This window comes from Catharus ustulatus, chromosome 3 (genome assembly GCF_009819885.2).
Source record: "Catharus ustulatus isolate bCatUst1 chromosome 3, bCatUst1.pri.v2, whole genome shotgun sequence".
In the NCBI taxonomy this organism is placed as follows: Eukaryota; Metazoa; Chordata; class Aves; order Passeriformes; family Turdidae; genus Catharus; species Catharus ustulatus.
The window spans coordinates 50,530,717-50,549,011 of NC_046223.1; the positions used below are offsets into that span (position 1 = coordinate 50,530,717).

Below are 18,295 nucleotides of genomic sequence, written 5' to 3' on the forward strand. Positions count from 1 at the left end.
CCCCCAGACACAAATGTGTAGGAATTCAGTCTTTATTGCACTGTTGTATCTGCTTTTTTTACTAACAGAGATTTCATTGGGTTGAAGAGACAGCATCTCCCTGTGTCTTTATCAATACTGATACATATGTAGTGCATAGGTAAATGTTTGCTCTGCATGAATGTCTTGTAGAATGTTGCAAAACCAAAAAACACGTGTTTATTGCAGTTGTGGAAAAAATAGAGGATTCTAGGCTAAAATGCAAAGGTTAAATGCATTACTGATACTTTGGTTTAGAGGATACTGTTGTCTTCCATTAAAATGTGATTATAATACAACTGGACATAACTGGTCATAATTTTTATCTGATTTATAGTTAAAAATAATAACTCGTTGTGCTGACAGACTTCCATGATATCTGTGCAGATGTCCTTGAACCTTGCACAATTTCTAGGGTTGCTGCCCTGTATTGAAGACAGTGCTACCACATTCATACTAGTTATTTCAACCACCCTGGACAAATGGAATTCCATTTTATGAGTAGCTGGTTCCTGACTCCAGTTGTTAAAGTAGTTGACAGTATGTGGCACTAGGGGGAGTAAATGGGCTGTATTTTTCAAGTGCTACTTCTTAAAGCATCACTTCATGCAGGACTTTTTACATATTAATTCCATATACAGTTTAGAGATATCACCCTGTTTCTACCAAAATTTCAAATATGTTTCATAAATTACATTAAAAACTAGAATAACCAAATTTCGTAACTATGACACTGAAAGGACATGTCATCTGCTGTCCTGTGTAAAGAGTTGTAGTGTTTTCTTGCATCAAAAACTTGGAACAAAGTGAAAATAAAGCAAAAATATCAATTCTGTGTGAATTTGCTTGAGCAAAGCTCATTCTTAGTTCATGAAAAATTAAAAATTTACACTGTAGCTTCACTGTATTTACTATCTAAACAAGCAGCATTGTTAAAAATACAACTTTCTACCTCAAATTCCTTTAAAGGACAGTTAACAAAGAGTACCAAACTTACTATGGTTTCTATAGAATACTGAGGTTAAGAACAGTATCTTTTGGGATAGATATGGAAATTGTGCGATTTATTCAGTGTTTATATTTTAATCTGAACTTTTTCAATGCCTCCAGTCTCTTGAAGTATTTACTACCTCTCTTTCTTTCTATCTTACTCTTTATTGTACCGACACTAATCATCTTAAGGTAATGCCTTAGATGCAAAAGGACTACTGTAAATGGAAGCATGTTGTACTGAGAGAGATTACTGGCATCCCTGCATGTTTTGGTTTTGTGAAAGCTTCCTGTGTCTGGTCAGTATTACAGTAGCCAGCCTCTCATCTGAGACAGAAATTGTTTGTTAGAGGGTGGTTTTGGTTCTAATGTTAACTGTTCAATAACTCATTTGAACTAGGCAATTTCTTTATAAATAGTCATCTGAATATTCAGCAAAATGAGACTCATGGTGTAGGGGTAATGAGTGGGGTACCATTTTTTAAGACAGACTGAAAAACAAGGGTACTTCTGTCAGTTTCATCTCTCCATAGAGAACAAAATTGAAATCTTTGTGTGTGCTGTGAGCCAAAGTTTTAGTCACTACTAAGTTCAAAAGGTCTAATATAGTTTAACAATGTAGACAGAGGGATGAAGAGCTTTACACAGTTACCTTGTTTAAAAAATAGAGCAAAAAGACTGTGACTACTTTGAGCCTTGTGCTGTTCTTTTCTGCACCATAGTTCCCCTTACTGATGTTGTATGAAATCACCTTTGACACCTGAGTCACAGGAATCTGAAGGGTGGAAAAATCAACAGCAGTGGCTAAAGTTGCTATCTGTTACAGCAGAGAAAAATAGAACCTATGATAAGATCTGAAACCAGTTTCTGATGAAAAGACAATTAGAACAGGTTAGCCAGGGTTGTCATCACTGAATCAGAGATGAATGGTATTGGAAAAGCACATAAATTACCCTGAAATTATGCAGGAAGTCCTAAAAGCTAGTCTTGGATCTCCTAACTGTAGGTGTTTATGACTGGCAGGCAGCAGCCATAGGGCTGCAAATGTGTCATCCTTTCAACTCAGAACACCTGCCAACGTAAGTATTTCTAATTATCCATCTGACTTTGCAGTCAGATGGACAGTCAATGTCTACCAGGTGCAACAGAAATTATGCCGAAGAAAGCTGGTTAATTTCTAGGTCTGTGACCTTGCAGAGTTGGAATCACTGTGGAGGACCTTGAGTAATAAAATGGCACTGCTTACTGCAACCTTTGGTAAAACAGTCTGCAGAAAGTCTTTTACATATTAGCTACCTAATGTGCGAGTGATCAAGCAGCCCAGCATTGGTTCTCAGCTTGTGCTGAGACTGCTGACATCCTTCCTAGCCAATTCTGCAAGCAGCATGACTTCAGTAAATTTGATCTGTCATTGTAGTCAGCCAACATAGTTAATTCAATGTTCAAAAGACAGGTGCAGACAGAAATAAAACAGTATTTGTCCTGCTTAATCTAGCACAGCTTGAAATTACTATGTGTATAGGAACTAGTAAGAAAGTAAAAGCTTCTTTAAGAAAGACATTTGGTAAAATTGCTGTAATTCAGAGTACAGTAATTTCACGATTATAAGCCGCACCATTTTGACTAAAATTTTGGTCTGAACCCGAAGTGCAACTTATAATCAGGTGCGGCTTATATATGGACAAAGAACGAAAAGTTGTTATTTTAGTTTCTAGGACAGGTGTCTGCTGAGAAAGGCAGGAGCTTCTCTTTGAAATGGAGAATGTAAAACCCCTCCCTCCAAATTATTATAATTTTGAAATCAAGGGGCTTTCAGGCAAAGATATGGGAATTAGGAATAACAGTTCTTTTCTAGGGAAATTAAAATAGAAATACAGTACTACAAAGAAACAAACTCCAAACCCTGGCAAAGTCAGAGTGCAACCTGACACCCCATCAGGCAGGGTGTTGGTAGCAGTCCCATTAAATGGTGGCTGCATCCTCCTGCAGTGACAGATGTGATTCAGTTGGAGCAGTGCTCCTGTAGAAGGTGCAGTTTCCCTCCAGAGGTCCAGTGGTGATGTGGAGAAATCCGGTTTTCCTCTGGAGTGCAGTGGAGAAAGGGGCTCCCTTAGTGTCCCAAAACCTCTGTTTTTATCTTGGTGAGAAATGTTGGGCTCAGACCCTGGCTGGAGCAACTTCCAATGGGATGCAGTAATTTTATCAGTCCCACAGTGGGGCTCAATGGGCCATTAGCAGAAAATGACTCACTGGAGGAAGGATGGGTTGTGAAAAGATAAAGAGCAATGCCCTGCCTGGTTTCAATGGATGGCCCATTAGCAGAACATCTCCCATAGAGATAAGGATCACTGCCCCCACCCTCAACAGATGGTGATAGAACAGATACCTTTTATCACACTCTGTATTGTAACGTGCGGCTTATAATCAGGTGCGGCTTATAATCGTGAAATTACTGTATATACTGAAGGAGATGGAAAAAGAATTGCACTTCTTTGTATCCTCTTGCTGACCTAAGGAGAAAGGGAAGAGTACATAAATCAAGATGGACAAAGATGTAGAATAAAGTATTGGATTCTTTAAGCACTGAAATACTTCTGAATGCAGAATAGAAAGATGTTTTCGTTGACTCTCACCATCATTCAAAAATTAATTATATTTACAATTCTCTTACTGCTTGAAATATAATTAGCAAGGATCATAGTATTGAACACAATGTTGATGTTGCCAGAATGAGAAACAAAAACAACATAAAAAGCATTCAGGTAGGTGTTTTTCTTGGTGCATTTTCAAGAGGTGTAAGGGTAGGGAGATCTTCATGTGCATTTGAAAGATTCTCTCAAGACTGTGCCACAAAGTTAAACTGCAGGAGGCCTAATGGGCATGTTTGGTGCCACTGCACTGCTTGGGCTGCCTGTTTTGCCTCATGCAGAGCTAGAAGGTGTGTGTGCATTGCTCTTCACTCTTCCATGTGCTGCACATGCTGTTACACGCTGCTGATCCTAATGCAGTGCGTTATAAGGGAGAGGTAAAAGTACTACCTGCCCTTCCTCAAGGCTGATCATTTTTAACTTTGTGTAAGATGTGTAAAAGACCTAATATAACATCATTTAAGAGAGCAATGAATGTGGAAGGAGTTTTTTACTATCCTACTTTACTAATACGCTTCTTTGACTTTTCAAAGGGAAGTCACTCCACCAAAGTGGAAGCTGTGGTCCGAACACTGAAGAGAATTCAATTTAAAGATCCAGGGGCTAAGTCCTTAGTTTTCTCAACGGTATTAACCACCATTTTCTGTCTTGTCTTTGCATGTGTGTTTTGAGTTTAAAGCATTCATGATATTTTCGAGAACTAGTTTAGCTACCAAAATGTTGAATCACTCTGTACAAGCACTTGATTGTTTTGAGGATTTGTAGGGCAAGTCTTGTAACTGGAACAAGAATAATGATCATAGTCAGCAGATGTGAAAGCTTGTTTCTTTGAAGGGCAAACACTTAGATTTGTATGGAAGCAGTAGAAATGCTAGATATTTTTAAATGTGATGTCCAGATGTTTTTGATACATTGTAAAACTGTTTTTGCAATGGCTACCAATTTCTTTTATTCAAGCTGATCTTTCTAATTTCCTATCTTACTTAGTTTTATGAAAGATTTGGTTTCTAGCACACTTTTTTTTAAAAAAATGCAAATACTCATGTTCTGAAAAGCTTTTTAATCTCTTTGTTAGGGAAGTTAATTATTATTTTTAGTTGTCACTGCTGTTTGTAATGTTGAGTTACTTTTATTGTGTTGTGTGGTTTTGTTTTGTTTTTTTTTTACAGTGGCAAGATGTGTTGGATATAATTTCAAAAGCTTTGTATGACAACAACATGGTTTTTTCTCAGATCAATGGAATTAGTAAATTTCAGGTACATAAAGGATATTTTCTTAAATTATTTTCAGTGGGAAAGTCATAGTTCATAGAAGTTAATATGCTCTTTTTTGCTTTGTTGCTTCATTTCAGAAAGTAAAAGAGCAGCAAATTTGTGTGGCAGAAGCTTTGATGTCTAAGTTATTAATTCTAAAAATTATAATCTCAAAGTCCTAGTTTAAAGCATTTGGAGAAAAACAGTACATTCACTTTTGAGAAAGATGCATTGGCCTGAAAGTTAAGGATGAGACACACTGATCGGTGTTGCAAGAAGTTCATGCCTTCCTGAGACTGTCATGTATCTGTTCATGGATGACAGACCTGGAAGATTGTCCTTCTGGAACCTGTATTAGCTGCTATTTGTTGAAAATACAGTCCTGTCCCCCACACTCTTCACTGAGGGACTTCTGTCACACTGCTGTGATGTTTGCCTTTTAGGAAAACCTGTCTGCATTTAAATATGATCCCAACATCAATATTTTGCTGCTGCCTCTTCACACTGGTTCCAATGGACTAAACATCATTGAAGCGACGCACGTTCTGCTCGTGGAGCCCATTCTGAATCCAGCACATGAGCTACAGGCTATTGGCAGAGTACATCGTATTGGCCAAACTAAGTAAGGTTTAAGTTGTGTTCAATGCTGTAGATACAGTCCACGGTAGATCTGAAAAAACCTTGCTGCCCTATTTTGTGTGTGCCATTGAGGCCTTAGTTTTTAACTTTGGAGTTCCGCTTACAAAAATGTCGAGAAATGTTTTAGCTTTGCAAGTCCAAGAAATTAATCATTTATGTCATATATGGCTAAGGTCAGGCATGGCCTTTCTGAATTTTCTTGAGAGGCTCTTTCTAACTGGTCATTCTCAGCTCCACATTAGGAGCTGCATAAATTGTTAGGTTTTTTTTGTTGTTGTTTCCTTGTTTTGGGGCTTTTTTTTGGTTGGGGTTGTTTTTCCAAAAAGAAAGTTACAGCACACTCTCACTAGAACTGGTAAGTTTTTAAATCACAGTTCTGCCCTTACCCCTGATTTTTCAAGACATTAATGAGTTTGCATGTCTCTTGTTTGTTTCAGTGTTGTTGCTCTGACATAGATAGTACTGAACACTTGAAAAAGATTTTAAACTTTCAGTACAGAAAGTTTGTTCTCAGCATAGAAGATGTATTTTTCCTAAGGTCTTGTGACTTAGAAAAAAAATATTTAAAGCTCAGTACATGAAGAAGAAAAACAGCTGCAGTCAATTCTGGAATAACAGTACAGTAGAATAATAGTGAGAGTTGTGGAAATGAAAGCAAAGAGAGAGTAGGACATGAAGGAGCATGTATGTGAGAGAATGTTTATGAACAGGTGGATATTTGTGTGTGTTGGTAAAGATTTTGAGTTAACATGAGGACATAGGAAAGATTGATTGCAACAGCTAACACTGCAATTCTACATAATGCTGGCACAAAAGGTGTAGCAAAAACTTTGCAATAAAACCACTAAGAATACGTTGTACTTTTTAAGAATTAGGATTTCAACAAGGTTTATTTTTAAAACAGGCTGTGCTCCAAGTACACTGAGCATTAAGTAATACTCTGTTTAGTGTCACTGGTGCAACTGTTACCAGTTCAGTTCTTATTTACTTCTCTTTTTTGGGGGTAGACCTTTGCCTGTGAATCCAAAAGTATTCCCCCTGCATTCTCCTGTGAAATGTTACCTGCCAAAGTTTCAACCTAAGATCTGAAAACCATGTAAACATTTTCAAGGGTGCCTACCTTGAAAAATGTTTATACTGGCTAGCATGGGGTGCTTTTTCATTTTTATCATTGGATCTGACATTTTTCCATTTCACTTTCTGGTGCCTGGTGCTTTATTTTTTGAAGTTTTATTTCATAAATGGAATTTTCATTTTGCGTTCTGTTTATTGACATTTTAGGTTTCACATTTTACCAGTGTTTACTGACTTCTTTTTTAAAAAGTAGTAATGTTTTACTGTCTTCAAATATAATATTAAAATTCTGGGTATTTGGTTTAATTATCCATCACGTTGAGCTCTTGTCTCTTGGAATAATTTGTGACAATGAAGTATGAACACTGTATATAAACAGTGGGCAAAACTCTTTTTTCCTTTAGGCTCTGGAGGAATGTTTCTAGTAAGGACACTGAAAGCAGACCTTTGTCCAGTATCTGTATTAGGATTTTAGCTAATACACCTTACATTCATTTAGTGTGTGAAAGTGTGTTTAAAGCGAAGCACTAAGCACTATGAAATGTCAATGGAAGTTGCTAATAATTTGTAACATTTATCTCTTAAAAACCAAAGGCATATTTTCAATACTTTTAATAGAACTTGTATGAGACAAAAATATGGTTATAAACTTTGGCAGTAACAGTACAACTTCTGCTCACTTATGGTGGCATTTTCTTTTCTTTGAACACATTCAGATCTACGATTGTTCATAGATTCCTGATAAAAGCAACAATAGAAGAGAGAATGCAGACTATGCTGAAAACTGTAGATAGAAGGTATGTGTTGAATTTTTTTTAAAATGTCATTATTGCACTGAAAATGAAAAGGTGATTCTCCACCATACATGGTTAGGAATGTATATCTTATATATAACTTCAACTGTTCTTCAAACTGTTTTGATGGGCAAAACAGTTTTAAGACTTCAAAAGTTTTAACCTGGTTCCAGTAACTTGAAGCTTAAGGTATTTTAATTATCTGGAAAGTATTTTGATTATATTTTGTGTATTTTATTTCATAAAAGACCAAGTAATTATGAATTATGATATTATTTATCTTTTCAGTTTACCTATTTCCATTGTTATAAAAACATTACAATTGATGGAGTAGTACTAAGCCTGCCACTAGAGCAACAGTGTCTTTTAAAAACTCTAGCACAGGACATGGATTCTTTCGTTATTTTTTTAATCCTACAAACCTTGTCTGACAGTGCTGTGTTAGAGTCCTTGGTTTCACAGAGCATGCAAGCATTGCCCAGATGTTAAGTCATACATCAGGCTAGTGTGCAGACACAGAAAGCACTGTGGTTTATCTTTTCAAAATCTATAAGCAGTGATGGATTGGAGTGGGACCAAAAATGCTGTTTACATTCCTTATGCAAACGGTGTGAGAGGTTTGTACCTTTTAACTAGATGGTATACACATGATAAATCTAGGAGGAAGCCTTAGTTTAAGGAAATTTTGCTTGCTGCAGATTATGAAACTAAAAATTACATGCACATCTTTTGCTATAGTTATGAAAGATGTCAGTTTTAACTCTTGAAAAACGATTTATTCTCTTTATCTGTGAAGCAACACTACTTTTGCACATAAAATTTGGATAAATGTACAGTGGTTGAATGGTCCCATGAGGGCTAATGTTGTGAAATTAATATTAAACATCATGCTTGGAAGCTAAAGCAAATCCCTTAAATGTTAAGAGGACAAAGCGCATTATCCCATGTCCTGCTGCTTTTGCAGTGTTTGGTGTTGATCACAGTTGGGGACAGTGGACATGAACTTTTTATCTTACCTAGAATGTGCAAGAGCAGTAGCTGATGAGTGTATGTGTTTTCCTGGACAGAAGGTGTGTTTTCCTGCTGAGCTTCAAAGCTGAGCAGGTACTGACTCTGGACTGTGTGCTCTATCTTCAGTGCTCACAGCTTGTTACTTACACTGATTCTTTCTCTGATGCCCACGTGCAATTTTTTCCCACAGCCACACAAGCTCTTCCATGAAACAGTCAGAAGCCTCAGTGTTGACAGTGGCAGATTTGGCCGAGCTTTTTACAGAGGAAACTGAAGAACTTGAGTAAAAACCTAGTTTTGACCTAATGAAATTGGAAAATACCTGACCCAGTAAGCACCGGGATAAAATCCACTTGATCTGTCATTCCTGTACATATCGTCTAACAGTTGTCCATAAGAGCGCAATTGGAAATGGAAAAGTCTTAATTTTTACTGATTTATTCTTTGGTGACTTTCATAGCAGCACACACTTCCGATGGCACTGGATAGAAATTGCACTTTGCACATTATACAAAAACATGGAATTTTTTTCTCCCAAAGAGCATTTGAATTGGATGCTAAAACTGAGATCTTGGACCCTTAGTTGAGAGGATTTTAACCATAAAGCTTGATCAGCTAATAGCTCAATCTGAGAGCAAAACTATGCGGGTGGTTGGGTGGGAAAGGGAAGCAGAAAAATACAAATCTAATTTTTTTTATTGTACAAAGAGTTGTTAGAATGACTGTAAATTAATATTCTTCTAGAAAAGGCTTGTTAGATTTAATGCAGAGATTAAATGTCTTATTGTTAACACTTCAATTTACAAATGTTTACTAATAGTTTGGATATTTGTATTAGGCTTTTAGATATTCATAAAGACTTTTGACAGTTAAATATTTCATTGTTAATGCTTATGGCAAAAAGATGATAATTAAATTATGCTTTTTGTATGTGTGTTGGTCTGGTGATCAGTTAAAGACTTGAACTTGCTGTACGTGTTTTCACTTGAAGCTGTGACTAAGTTAGTGCTCAGTTTGAAAAAAACAAGAAAAGCATTTGCTACAGAATTTTCAAAAACTAATTGGTTACACTGCTGGTCACTTAGTAATTATTTGATGTTTCTGTGCGTTATCTCACCCTGATCTTTTTGTCAAGCTCTTCCCCTTAAAGATGCAGCAATCTAAAATATACAAAATACGTGAAATTATGGTAGGCAGGCTAGTTATTAGGTGCCTGATCTAAGTTAGAAAAAGCATAGAGAGAAATGGAACTTCTGTGAACTTTCATCTTTAGATATGCAGGAACAGTCTACCCCATCTTTGTTGGCAGTAGATAGTTTGGAAGAGAAATCTAGGCTAACTTGCAGACTGCTGAAGGAAGGCACAATACTTGTTAAGCCTTTTGGTATTGGATATGGATGTGCATTTACATAATAGTGATTTCTGAAGGTATTACAGACGCAAGCTCAGTTGTGCAGTTGGTGCTAAACACAATTTTGTGTTTAGCCAGTGGTCAAATGTGTATGCATAAGCAACACGCTACTTCCCTCAGTTTGCAGCAAGAGAAATGGGACAGGTAGTAGACTCTTCTTTTGATAAGACAGATCAAGCAGTTTACACAGAAGCAGTGACATCTCCATCCTTATACATACTGGGAACTCAAATAACCCTAAGCAACCTGATCCACCTTCGAAGCTGGTCCTGCTATGTGTGGTGTGTTGGACCAGATGACCTCCATGGATCCTTTCCAGCCTAAATTATTTTACAGTCTACTGGAGATCATGCTGTACAGACACTCCAGGAACTCTGAGGGCAGCAACATTCCAATTTCCTCATCAGCTTCAGATAATTTTGATATTGTATGACACAATGTGACTGCACAAGAAGCTGCTGTTCACTCTGAGAAATGATGTATCTGTGCTAAAAACTGGAAGCACAGAGTGTTTACATTCATAGCTCCCATTTTAATTAACTAGACGTGGGAAGAATAGTTGTCAATGAATGTAAAGAAAGAAAGGCAAACTGAAAAATGTCAGCTATTAGAGGTTTCCCAACCTCTTCATGTTTTTGACTTGATGCCTTTTTCAGGCTTACCTAGAAACAGAGGCCAGACAAAGTTAAAAGGATAAAAGCGGATATATTTAATGAAAGGGCCTTCAGGTATATTAAGGGCAGATGAAGCCTCCCCAAGGGGCTACACCCAAAATGGACAATGGTCACAAGTTTTCCAGACAGATATAAGTTGGTCTATTTGCATATCAGGGGGTTAATATGGACTTTAGAGTTAGGCACTAATGCAGTACAGGATTTGAAAACTATAAAGGCTAAAATCTTAAGGCATCAGGCTTATTTATATAAACATGGTGGTTTCATTTTTTGTTTATAAATATGTTACTTTTGAATTCCTAATCAAAAGCACAGCTTCTTATCAAGCACTGCATGAGTCTTCAGTTTTGGATTACCTTGTTTTATACTCATATAACAGCATGGAATGCCAAAAAATCAGCTTCTAGGCACACTCATGACTGCTTGGAGCAACAGCGCCTAGAGCTCTGGAGGTATTACATTAAAATGTGGGCATGAGTCATGTTAAAGCACCTCTTGAAATTGGAGGGTTGAACCATTGGAGTATATAGCCAGTGTCAGTGGTAGAATGAATTCTTCAAGTTTTGCATAACACCAAACACAGAGATTAAATTTAATGCTTTTTTTCCATTCTTTGTGATATTTAATATATTTGACAAAGGTTTTTCTTTCAGACGTCTTAAGTAACTTCTCATGAAATTAATATTTTTTTGTTTCCTGCTAAGGGTGTAGATTGTACATCTGCAATGCTTTTCTCTTATCAAAGCACAGTAAGCTTGTTTTCATGGTGCTGTCATGGTTTTGGTCTCTATCAAAACACTTTTGAAAGACAGTATCTTAGCAGAGAACAAAGTCTGCCCTATCCTAAGACTTCCAGCATACTCATAGGAATGAGATTTTCCACAGAAGACAGAAACCTATAAATACTGACTGCAGTGTTTGCATAACATTTGTGTGGACATACCAGAGTCATCTACCAGATTCTTGTGTGTTCTGCTAAAACATGTAAATGTGATCCAAGTTAACAGTGTTATTTATCCAGTGAAGTCAGTCCCTTGAAAAATGAGGCTTCAGCTGTTTCCAAACACCTCAGTGCTGACTTTGAATCTTTTTCATTTCCATGACAAAGAATGTTAAAAGTTATTTTTTTTAATTATAGTTGGTGAGGATTTGGGGCAGGTTTTCTCACTGAATATAAAGTTCAGTGCCTTGTAGAACAGAGCTGTCATTTTGGTATCTGTAAAAGCTTGATGCAAATAATGAACTTCCTTGAACCACAGAATATGATCATCTTGGAAACTGAGGTGTAAAACTTCTGGTGTTAAATTGAGCTCTGTGAATGTCACTGTGGATCTTTAAGAGAATTTTAAAGTTAAGATTCCCCCTTGCTCTTTAATCAGCCTGTGCCAGGAACGGGTTTACATCTGAACCTGTTAAATAACTTTCTAACATGCTAATGTAAGTCCAGGATATACTACAATTTTCATGCAGGTCAGGTACCACAGAAAATATTTTCCTCTGTCTGCTCTTCCATATTCAAGTTTCATGTTAAGGATTGGACAGAGTTGATGATGCTTTTTGTGAGATAAGCCTTCCAAACCACGTCTGCCAATGTGTGCAGATGTATTTAGAGTTATGTGTGAGTGGGATCCTACTGAGAGAAAAAATAGTTGTGTCTGGTTAAACCCACAATTAGATAAAAATCCTCCTGTAAAATTCTGTCTGGACTAGTAGCTGGGGACCAGCTAACAGCTAACAGCTCTCTATCACTGTCTCTCCTGTCCTCTTTTCATCCATTTTTGCAGTCCTTATGACTGCATTACCTCTTTCAGGAGTCACAAAATTATTTGTTCCATTAAAACTGTGCTTCAGTTAATTTGGAGGGAAAACGCTCTGTATTGGTCAATCTTGCATTGATCAGTGTAATAAAAAAAAAACCTTGAAATTTATTCTCTCCCAAGGTAAGCAATTAGATCTCCCAAGGTAAGCAATTCTAAGGAAAACCTAGAAATCTAGGGGTTTGTCTAGCTGTAAAAAAAGCCTGTTTCTGAAGCTTAATCTAAAGAATTACTGCTTAAAATCTGTATGCTGTGCTTTTCTCTAGATTGAAAGGCAGGTTACAAAGCCACTATGCCTGTGATTTTTTCCTTCCTTTTTTGATTGCCTGAAACAAGTGAGATCTTGACAAGATTATATGCTATAAATGTAAATGAAATGGACAAGACATCTGTCTCTCCCTCTGCCTGTGTTTTTCTCTTTCTCTGTGTTGGTCATATCCCACCCTCTACCCACCCCCAGCTTACTCAGTTTGTTAGGAAGAATGTTTGTGTTTGGTCAGTGGAAGTAGAGTAAAAGAGTTATAATCCATAAAGTGGCTACAGTAACACTAGCTTACTGTATCACAGGAAAAGTATCTGAGGTAAAGGGAATTGTAGCCTGGTATGAATTCTTTTTTGTACTTACAATATTTTCATTTACCCCTATTCTTCACCACTGTAGAATCAGATACTGAATTTCAGTCTTAACTTTTATATATCTGGTTTTATATCATACAGCTGACACACAGAAAGGACTCCAGTAATCTATTTACTGAGTAAGCAGTGAGGCTTACAAGTTTTTACTTGCCAAGTATAGTTTGGGAATTCAGAAAGTGCACCTGAACCGCTGTCACAAATCACAGTGTATCCAGTGACTTCTCTTCTTTAGAGAAGGAGGAAGGAGTAGGTAACTACTGATTCATGGCAGCGTTGGATTCAAGTCCCAAGTAGGCACACTGTATTCTCCAGTCATACACTGTGTAAAGAGGACAGGTAGATGAAACTTGTTTTCAAATGTTGTTAAGGAATTAAGTCACCTGGCATAGATGGCGTGGGGTGTATAAGTACTAGAATAATTCTTAGACAATTGCATTGTGATATAGCTGTAAACCTCTGCTTTGCTTTTCTTGTATGTACAAGACATTGGGCTAACTTCCAAGTTCCTTTGTTTTGTGTATTTATAGAGCTTACACATGCAAGTGCCCGGCCCCATTCAATGAAATGGACACAAACCAAATTTTATCAGTTGAGGAACAGGTGTCATTGTTTCCATGATATAACATCTCTTGGTTTGATAGCAACCTTCACATTGGGTAGAAACTACCTTTCTAAATTCTACTAAGTGTAAGGTCTGACTGCTTATAGGGTGTCTCAAAATGCAAATTGTTGGTGTAAGCTGGCTTTCATAGTTGTGGAGAGTTTTATGCTGCTTTTCCTTCTATCCTGTGAGCACAAATGAGCTAATGGGATTCATACTATCTTGCTAAGAATTGTTGCTTTATGCTAGCAGATGATCTTCATTTGTCAGGCTTTCTCTTGACTATGTCATTTGTTTAAGGAAGAAAATCTAGACTGCCTTTCTTGTTACCTTGATGGAATTTTGCCTTGTCACTGTTGGAGTCTCCTGAGAGTGTGAGAACAGTGACTTTCCATTTGTGAATGCTGAAATTGTAAGGGACTAGCTGTACTGGCTGAATGTTCACAAGTCCATGGGGCCTGATGGGATTCATCCCAGCTTTCTGAAGGAGCTGGTGTATGGTATGGAAGAACTCCTCTTGATCATCCTACCAAAGGTCTGGGAAAGGTCCCTGCTGACTGGAAGTCAGCTAATGTTGCAGTTTACAAGAAGGACATGAACAAAGACACAGGAAACTACAGACTTCTAGTCTAACCTCAATTATATTTATTATAGCAAGTATTATTGAAATGTGTTGTTTCTCTTCTAGCCTTCTACGAAATCTTAGTGCAGCAATGTAGGAGTTGTGGACATGATTACACCATTAACTTACACCTTAACTGCTGTCCCAATTGTTAGATCTTGTAAGCAGATCTGGTTAGAAGACATTTTATCCTACAGTAGAAAGCCCAGAGCACTTCACCACCAGCCAGAAAAAGAGATGGAGGGGCTATCTCTGAGACCAGGTGATCCATTCATATCTACTGCTGTTGTACATGCTGAAGTAGAGGTAGAATCTGTACTAGATGGAGTTGGAGGGAATGGGAAGAGGTTGTGGGGGGGAGAAATGAGGAATAGTTGTAAAATGTTCCTCTGGGTGCCCTTCTGCTGAATTTTCTGTGGGTGGAATGAGTCATTGATACAAGCAATGAATAAACAAAGGGTGAAAGATTGCAAGTAGAGCCTATTCATTGGAGTTAAATGTTCATCTAAATGCAGTGGCACATTTTTGTGTTCCAGATTTGAGATATTTGTCACTTTCTTACTGCAAGTTTTTGGGCTGTGAACACACAGGGCTTTGCAGTGGTTGAACAAATGGGAATACCGTAAAGTTTTAGCCCCTGGGGTACATGTTTTGATGTGCACCTATGTCATAGGATTCCCTAGTCAAATGTATGCTGTGGACTTTTGAATGATAATGGTTCAAACTTGTAGTATATACTCTTACAGATTAACCTTGAACCAAACAGGCAAGTGTTGCTTAATAGAGGCAAGGTAATTGATCGCTTCTGCTGTAAATTAGCAAGTGTCTCTGAAGGGGCAAGACTGTACTTTGTAGTTGCCACTTGGGAAATTCTGCACCTTGTGAACGCCTGCAGTGGGAATGAAAGGCAGTAAGCCCAGCCCAGTCGTCTTGTGCAGGAAAACAAGTGCTGAGAAATCTTGCCAAAGGTTTAAGCCAGCTGCATCAAATGAGGGACATGCCATGGATATTTCTGGGGAATCTCTCCTTTTGTGTTCTGTAATGTTCAAATATCTTGTAAGCATAGATTTTCTGTAAAGTTTATAGAATTTTTAACATATGCTTCCTTCATCAACAAGCTACCACTGCTCATTAGGACTTTTCTTTTTTCCCTGTGGAGCATGTATTTCTTTTCTGCTACTTGTGCTTAACAAAGGTGAGTGACCCTGAATCATTTACAGCTCTCATTAAAAGCCTCTAGAATACAATTAGAGGATATGAAACACCAAAGGGCGAGAAAAAGCAAATGAAGTGAGGGAAGTTTTACTTCTTCTTACTTACAGCTGCTGCTGCTGCTGTAACGCAGAAGACAAATGTGAGAGTGGGGGAATGGTAGAGAGGGGCATCCAGCCCTGTCCTGGAGGATTTGATTCTAAAGTAGAGAGAAAAGGTTTTCTGAGTAGTGTTAAAGTTTTCACTCACTTGCACTTTAGGAATGCTGTTGTTAGGCACAGGACATCGTTTGGCCATTTTTTGGGGCCCTTGATTCTATGGACAGGTTTTAAAGTCCAAAGCCACAACCTTGGACCTAAATCTATAATTACACACATTTCGATTGAAAATGTTTTCTTTCTTATAACTGCATATTACCCGATACTTTGCCAGGAATTTGCAAGCAATTTCATGTCCTGTAATTTAATTGTTCAAGTAACAGAACACTGAAACTAATCGGCTTTTGCAACAGCAAGTTAGTGACTTCTAGAAACTAACACACAAGAGAGAAAAGAGCAGTGTTCAATTATGTTCCAAAACTGAAATTCCTGGATGATAAACCAAGGAAAGAGTATTTTGATTACCTCTGTGTTTCCTTGCTTTATATAGCTATTGTAATTTCAATGAAATAGTTTATTTAGAAAGTAGCAATGCTTAATTTTTATTTGGAAATTATCAGGTGTGGATAAATATATAACGTTATGTTCTCTTGGTCTCTGAGTAACTTAACATTCCCATCAATAGCCTTTCTTTTGCACTCAGAGTTTGCTCTCAAAATTGCATCATAGTGTCTCTTGAGCTTTGCAGCTATTTCAAACCCTTTGTGAACATAAATTTTTGTCTTAAATTATCCTGCTACTGAAATAATACTGACTGATGTATTCATTACCTTTTCTTTCCATCTTCCTGGTTTGTGGAAAAATAGGTGGTACCCCTTCTGAGAGACACTGTTTAATCATTTGTGTTCCTGTTCCTCAGTATGTAACTGAATTATCTGATAGATGTTACCTGTTAAATAGTATCGATTGATAGGAATGCTCTGCATGTGTAAATAATTGTTATTCAAAACTGCGATTACAATATGTGTACAAGCATGGGGGGTCCATAATTATTCTTTCCAAGGTGGTTGGTTGATGCTGGCCCCAAAACTGCTGACTTCTGGAAACAACTTACTCTTCCCTAGAGCAGTTCTTCATTGCAGTCTCCTGCTCCATGGAGCCCCAGCCTGTGACATCGCCTCGATAAAGTTATTTGTTGGATCAGTTGTATCATATTTTCCTTCCTAGAACTGTAAATCAGTCCTGGTCAATCCCAATATATACAAACTATTTTTAAGAGAGTGGTATAATTAGGAGACCTCCTGGGCCCTTTGGTGTATTGCAGTTCATGTGTTACTGTTACTAATTCCTTTTAAGATTATAAAAATTTAATAAAATATAAAAACATGTGCACTTAGTTATACCTATATAGAACCTAAAGAATAAAGAATATAGCTGATACATTTCATAAAACCAAACTTCTTGACAAAGCTTGAGAATTATATTGAGAAAAGGTATCTTAACTGAGTTTCAAGAGAGCACTGCAGCAGGGCCTTATTTTTCCTGGCACTGTACAAGTGGGATATAATCCAAAGTACAAATCTAAAATAGGATATTTTCTGTGGAGTTAAGTGATCTGTGGAGCAGTTATACAGGGAGAGATAACCTGCCACCACACTGCACAGAATCTGCAAAGGAGGGTGGTGAAGGGACTTGCCCAAAGCCAGATGGCAGTGGAGTAGAGATGGAACTGCAGCCTCCCCTATTCCTTGGGGGGAGCAGACTCACCCACATGGGCCAGGAGCAGCCTGCCCTGGCACGGTGCTGCTCCTGGGCTGCCTGCATGCCCAGAGCTGCTGGCACGCTGGTGTTGGAGCCATTCAGCACAAGCTGTCGCGCACGGTGCCTGCTGGCACACAACGGGATCCTGTTCCTGCTCTTACTGTGGTATTTATTGTATATTGATACAGCTCCACAAAGGCTTTTGTAACATGCTGGGTTCCTTGCAACACTCCCTGCTACTGAGTGTTGTGTGCAGGCAGAGCAGGATTGTCTTCCATGTCCCTCCACACTCAGCTGGCAGCTTTTGACAGCCATCCTGCACTGAGCAGCCAGGCAGTCTTCCTCAAGAGCTGTCAGTTCTAACAATAATGTGGAAAAAAGTGTGACCCTGGGAAAAACACCACATCTATTAACAGACCAGAGCATGCTATGACCTGGTATGCTGAAGTCCTTAGGGTGTAAATAGGCAGGAGATAAAGTTTTCCTATCCAAAAGGCAGTACACCAGTCAAAAACACTGCACCCATTGATCAAAGCTCTTGTACATCTGTTACACTTTGGAATAAACAAATAGCAAAGTGTTAAGTATGTAAGAGGAAGGCACCAAGGCTCTTTGGGGTGCAGTTGTTAAAAGATGGTTGCACAGAAAGTCCACAGTGGAGCCTTATTGATTCAGTAGCTGGTGTGAGATGCAGGCTTTCATTGCAACACGTTCTTATGAGAGCACCTTATGACATCACCAGTACCAGCACTTGTACGAGTGAAGCACATTTACACCTTCTGCTCCAAATACTGTACTATGATGTACAGGGTCAGAAAGGAAAGGTAGGATTTCAATGGAATCACCATGAAAACACCCATTTCATATTGAGGTTTCCCTGGGAAGGAGTTGGAAAGCCCCTCTGGCTTTGGGCAGGTGAGGATGTGTTACCCATGGCATGTGACTGAAGGTTGAATCCGAATCTGGCTCCTGGCTCCCTCCTGGCTGATATTGCGCAGGATGGTCCCTGTGTCAATTCCACAAACCCCTGCAGTGA

General features: G+C 38.1%; 1 protein-coding gene across 4 annotated transcripts in view; it reads left to right on the forward strand.

Annotated features, from left to right (window-relative positions):
• The window catches only part of SHPRH (SNF2 histone linker PHD RING helicase), a 57,786-nt gene extending 41,085 nt beyond the window's left edge, over window positions 1–16,701 (forward strand). For 3 of the 4 annotated variants that reach the window (XM_033053717.1, XM_033053718.1, XM_033053720.1), the window contains 5 exons: window positions 4,190–4,282; window positions 4,826–4,912; window positions 5,353–5,531; window positions 7,339–7,419; window positions 8,618–16,701. In XM_033053717.1, the coding sequence (XP_032909608.1) occupies window positions 4,190–4,282; window positions 4,826–4,912; window positions 5,353–5,531; window positions 7,339–7,419; window positions 8,618–8,714 (537 nt within the window). In that variant the 3' untranslated portion in view covers window positions 8,715–16,701. Of the gene's footprint in view, window positions 1–1,200; window positions 1,308–4,189; window positions 4,283–4,825; window positions 4,913–5,352; window positions 5,532–7,338; window positions 7,420–8,617 lie in introns of those variants that run through there. The other variant, XR_004417271.1, reaches the window with a different exon arrangement.
• Window positions 16,702–18,295: the final 1,594 nt, after the last annotated feature.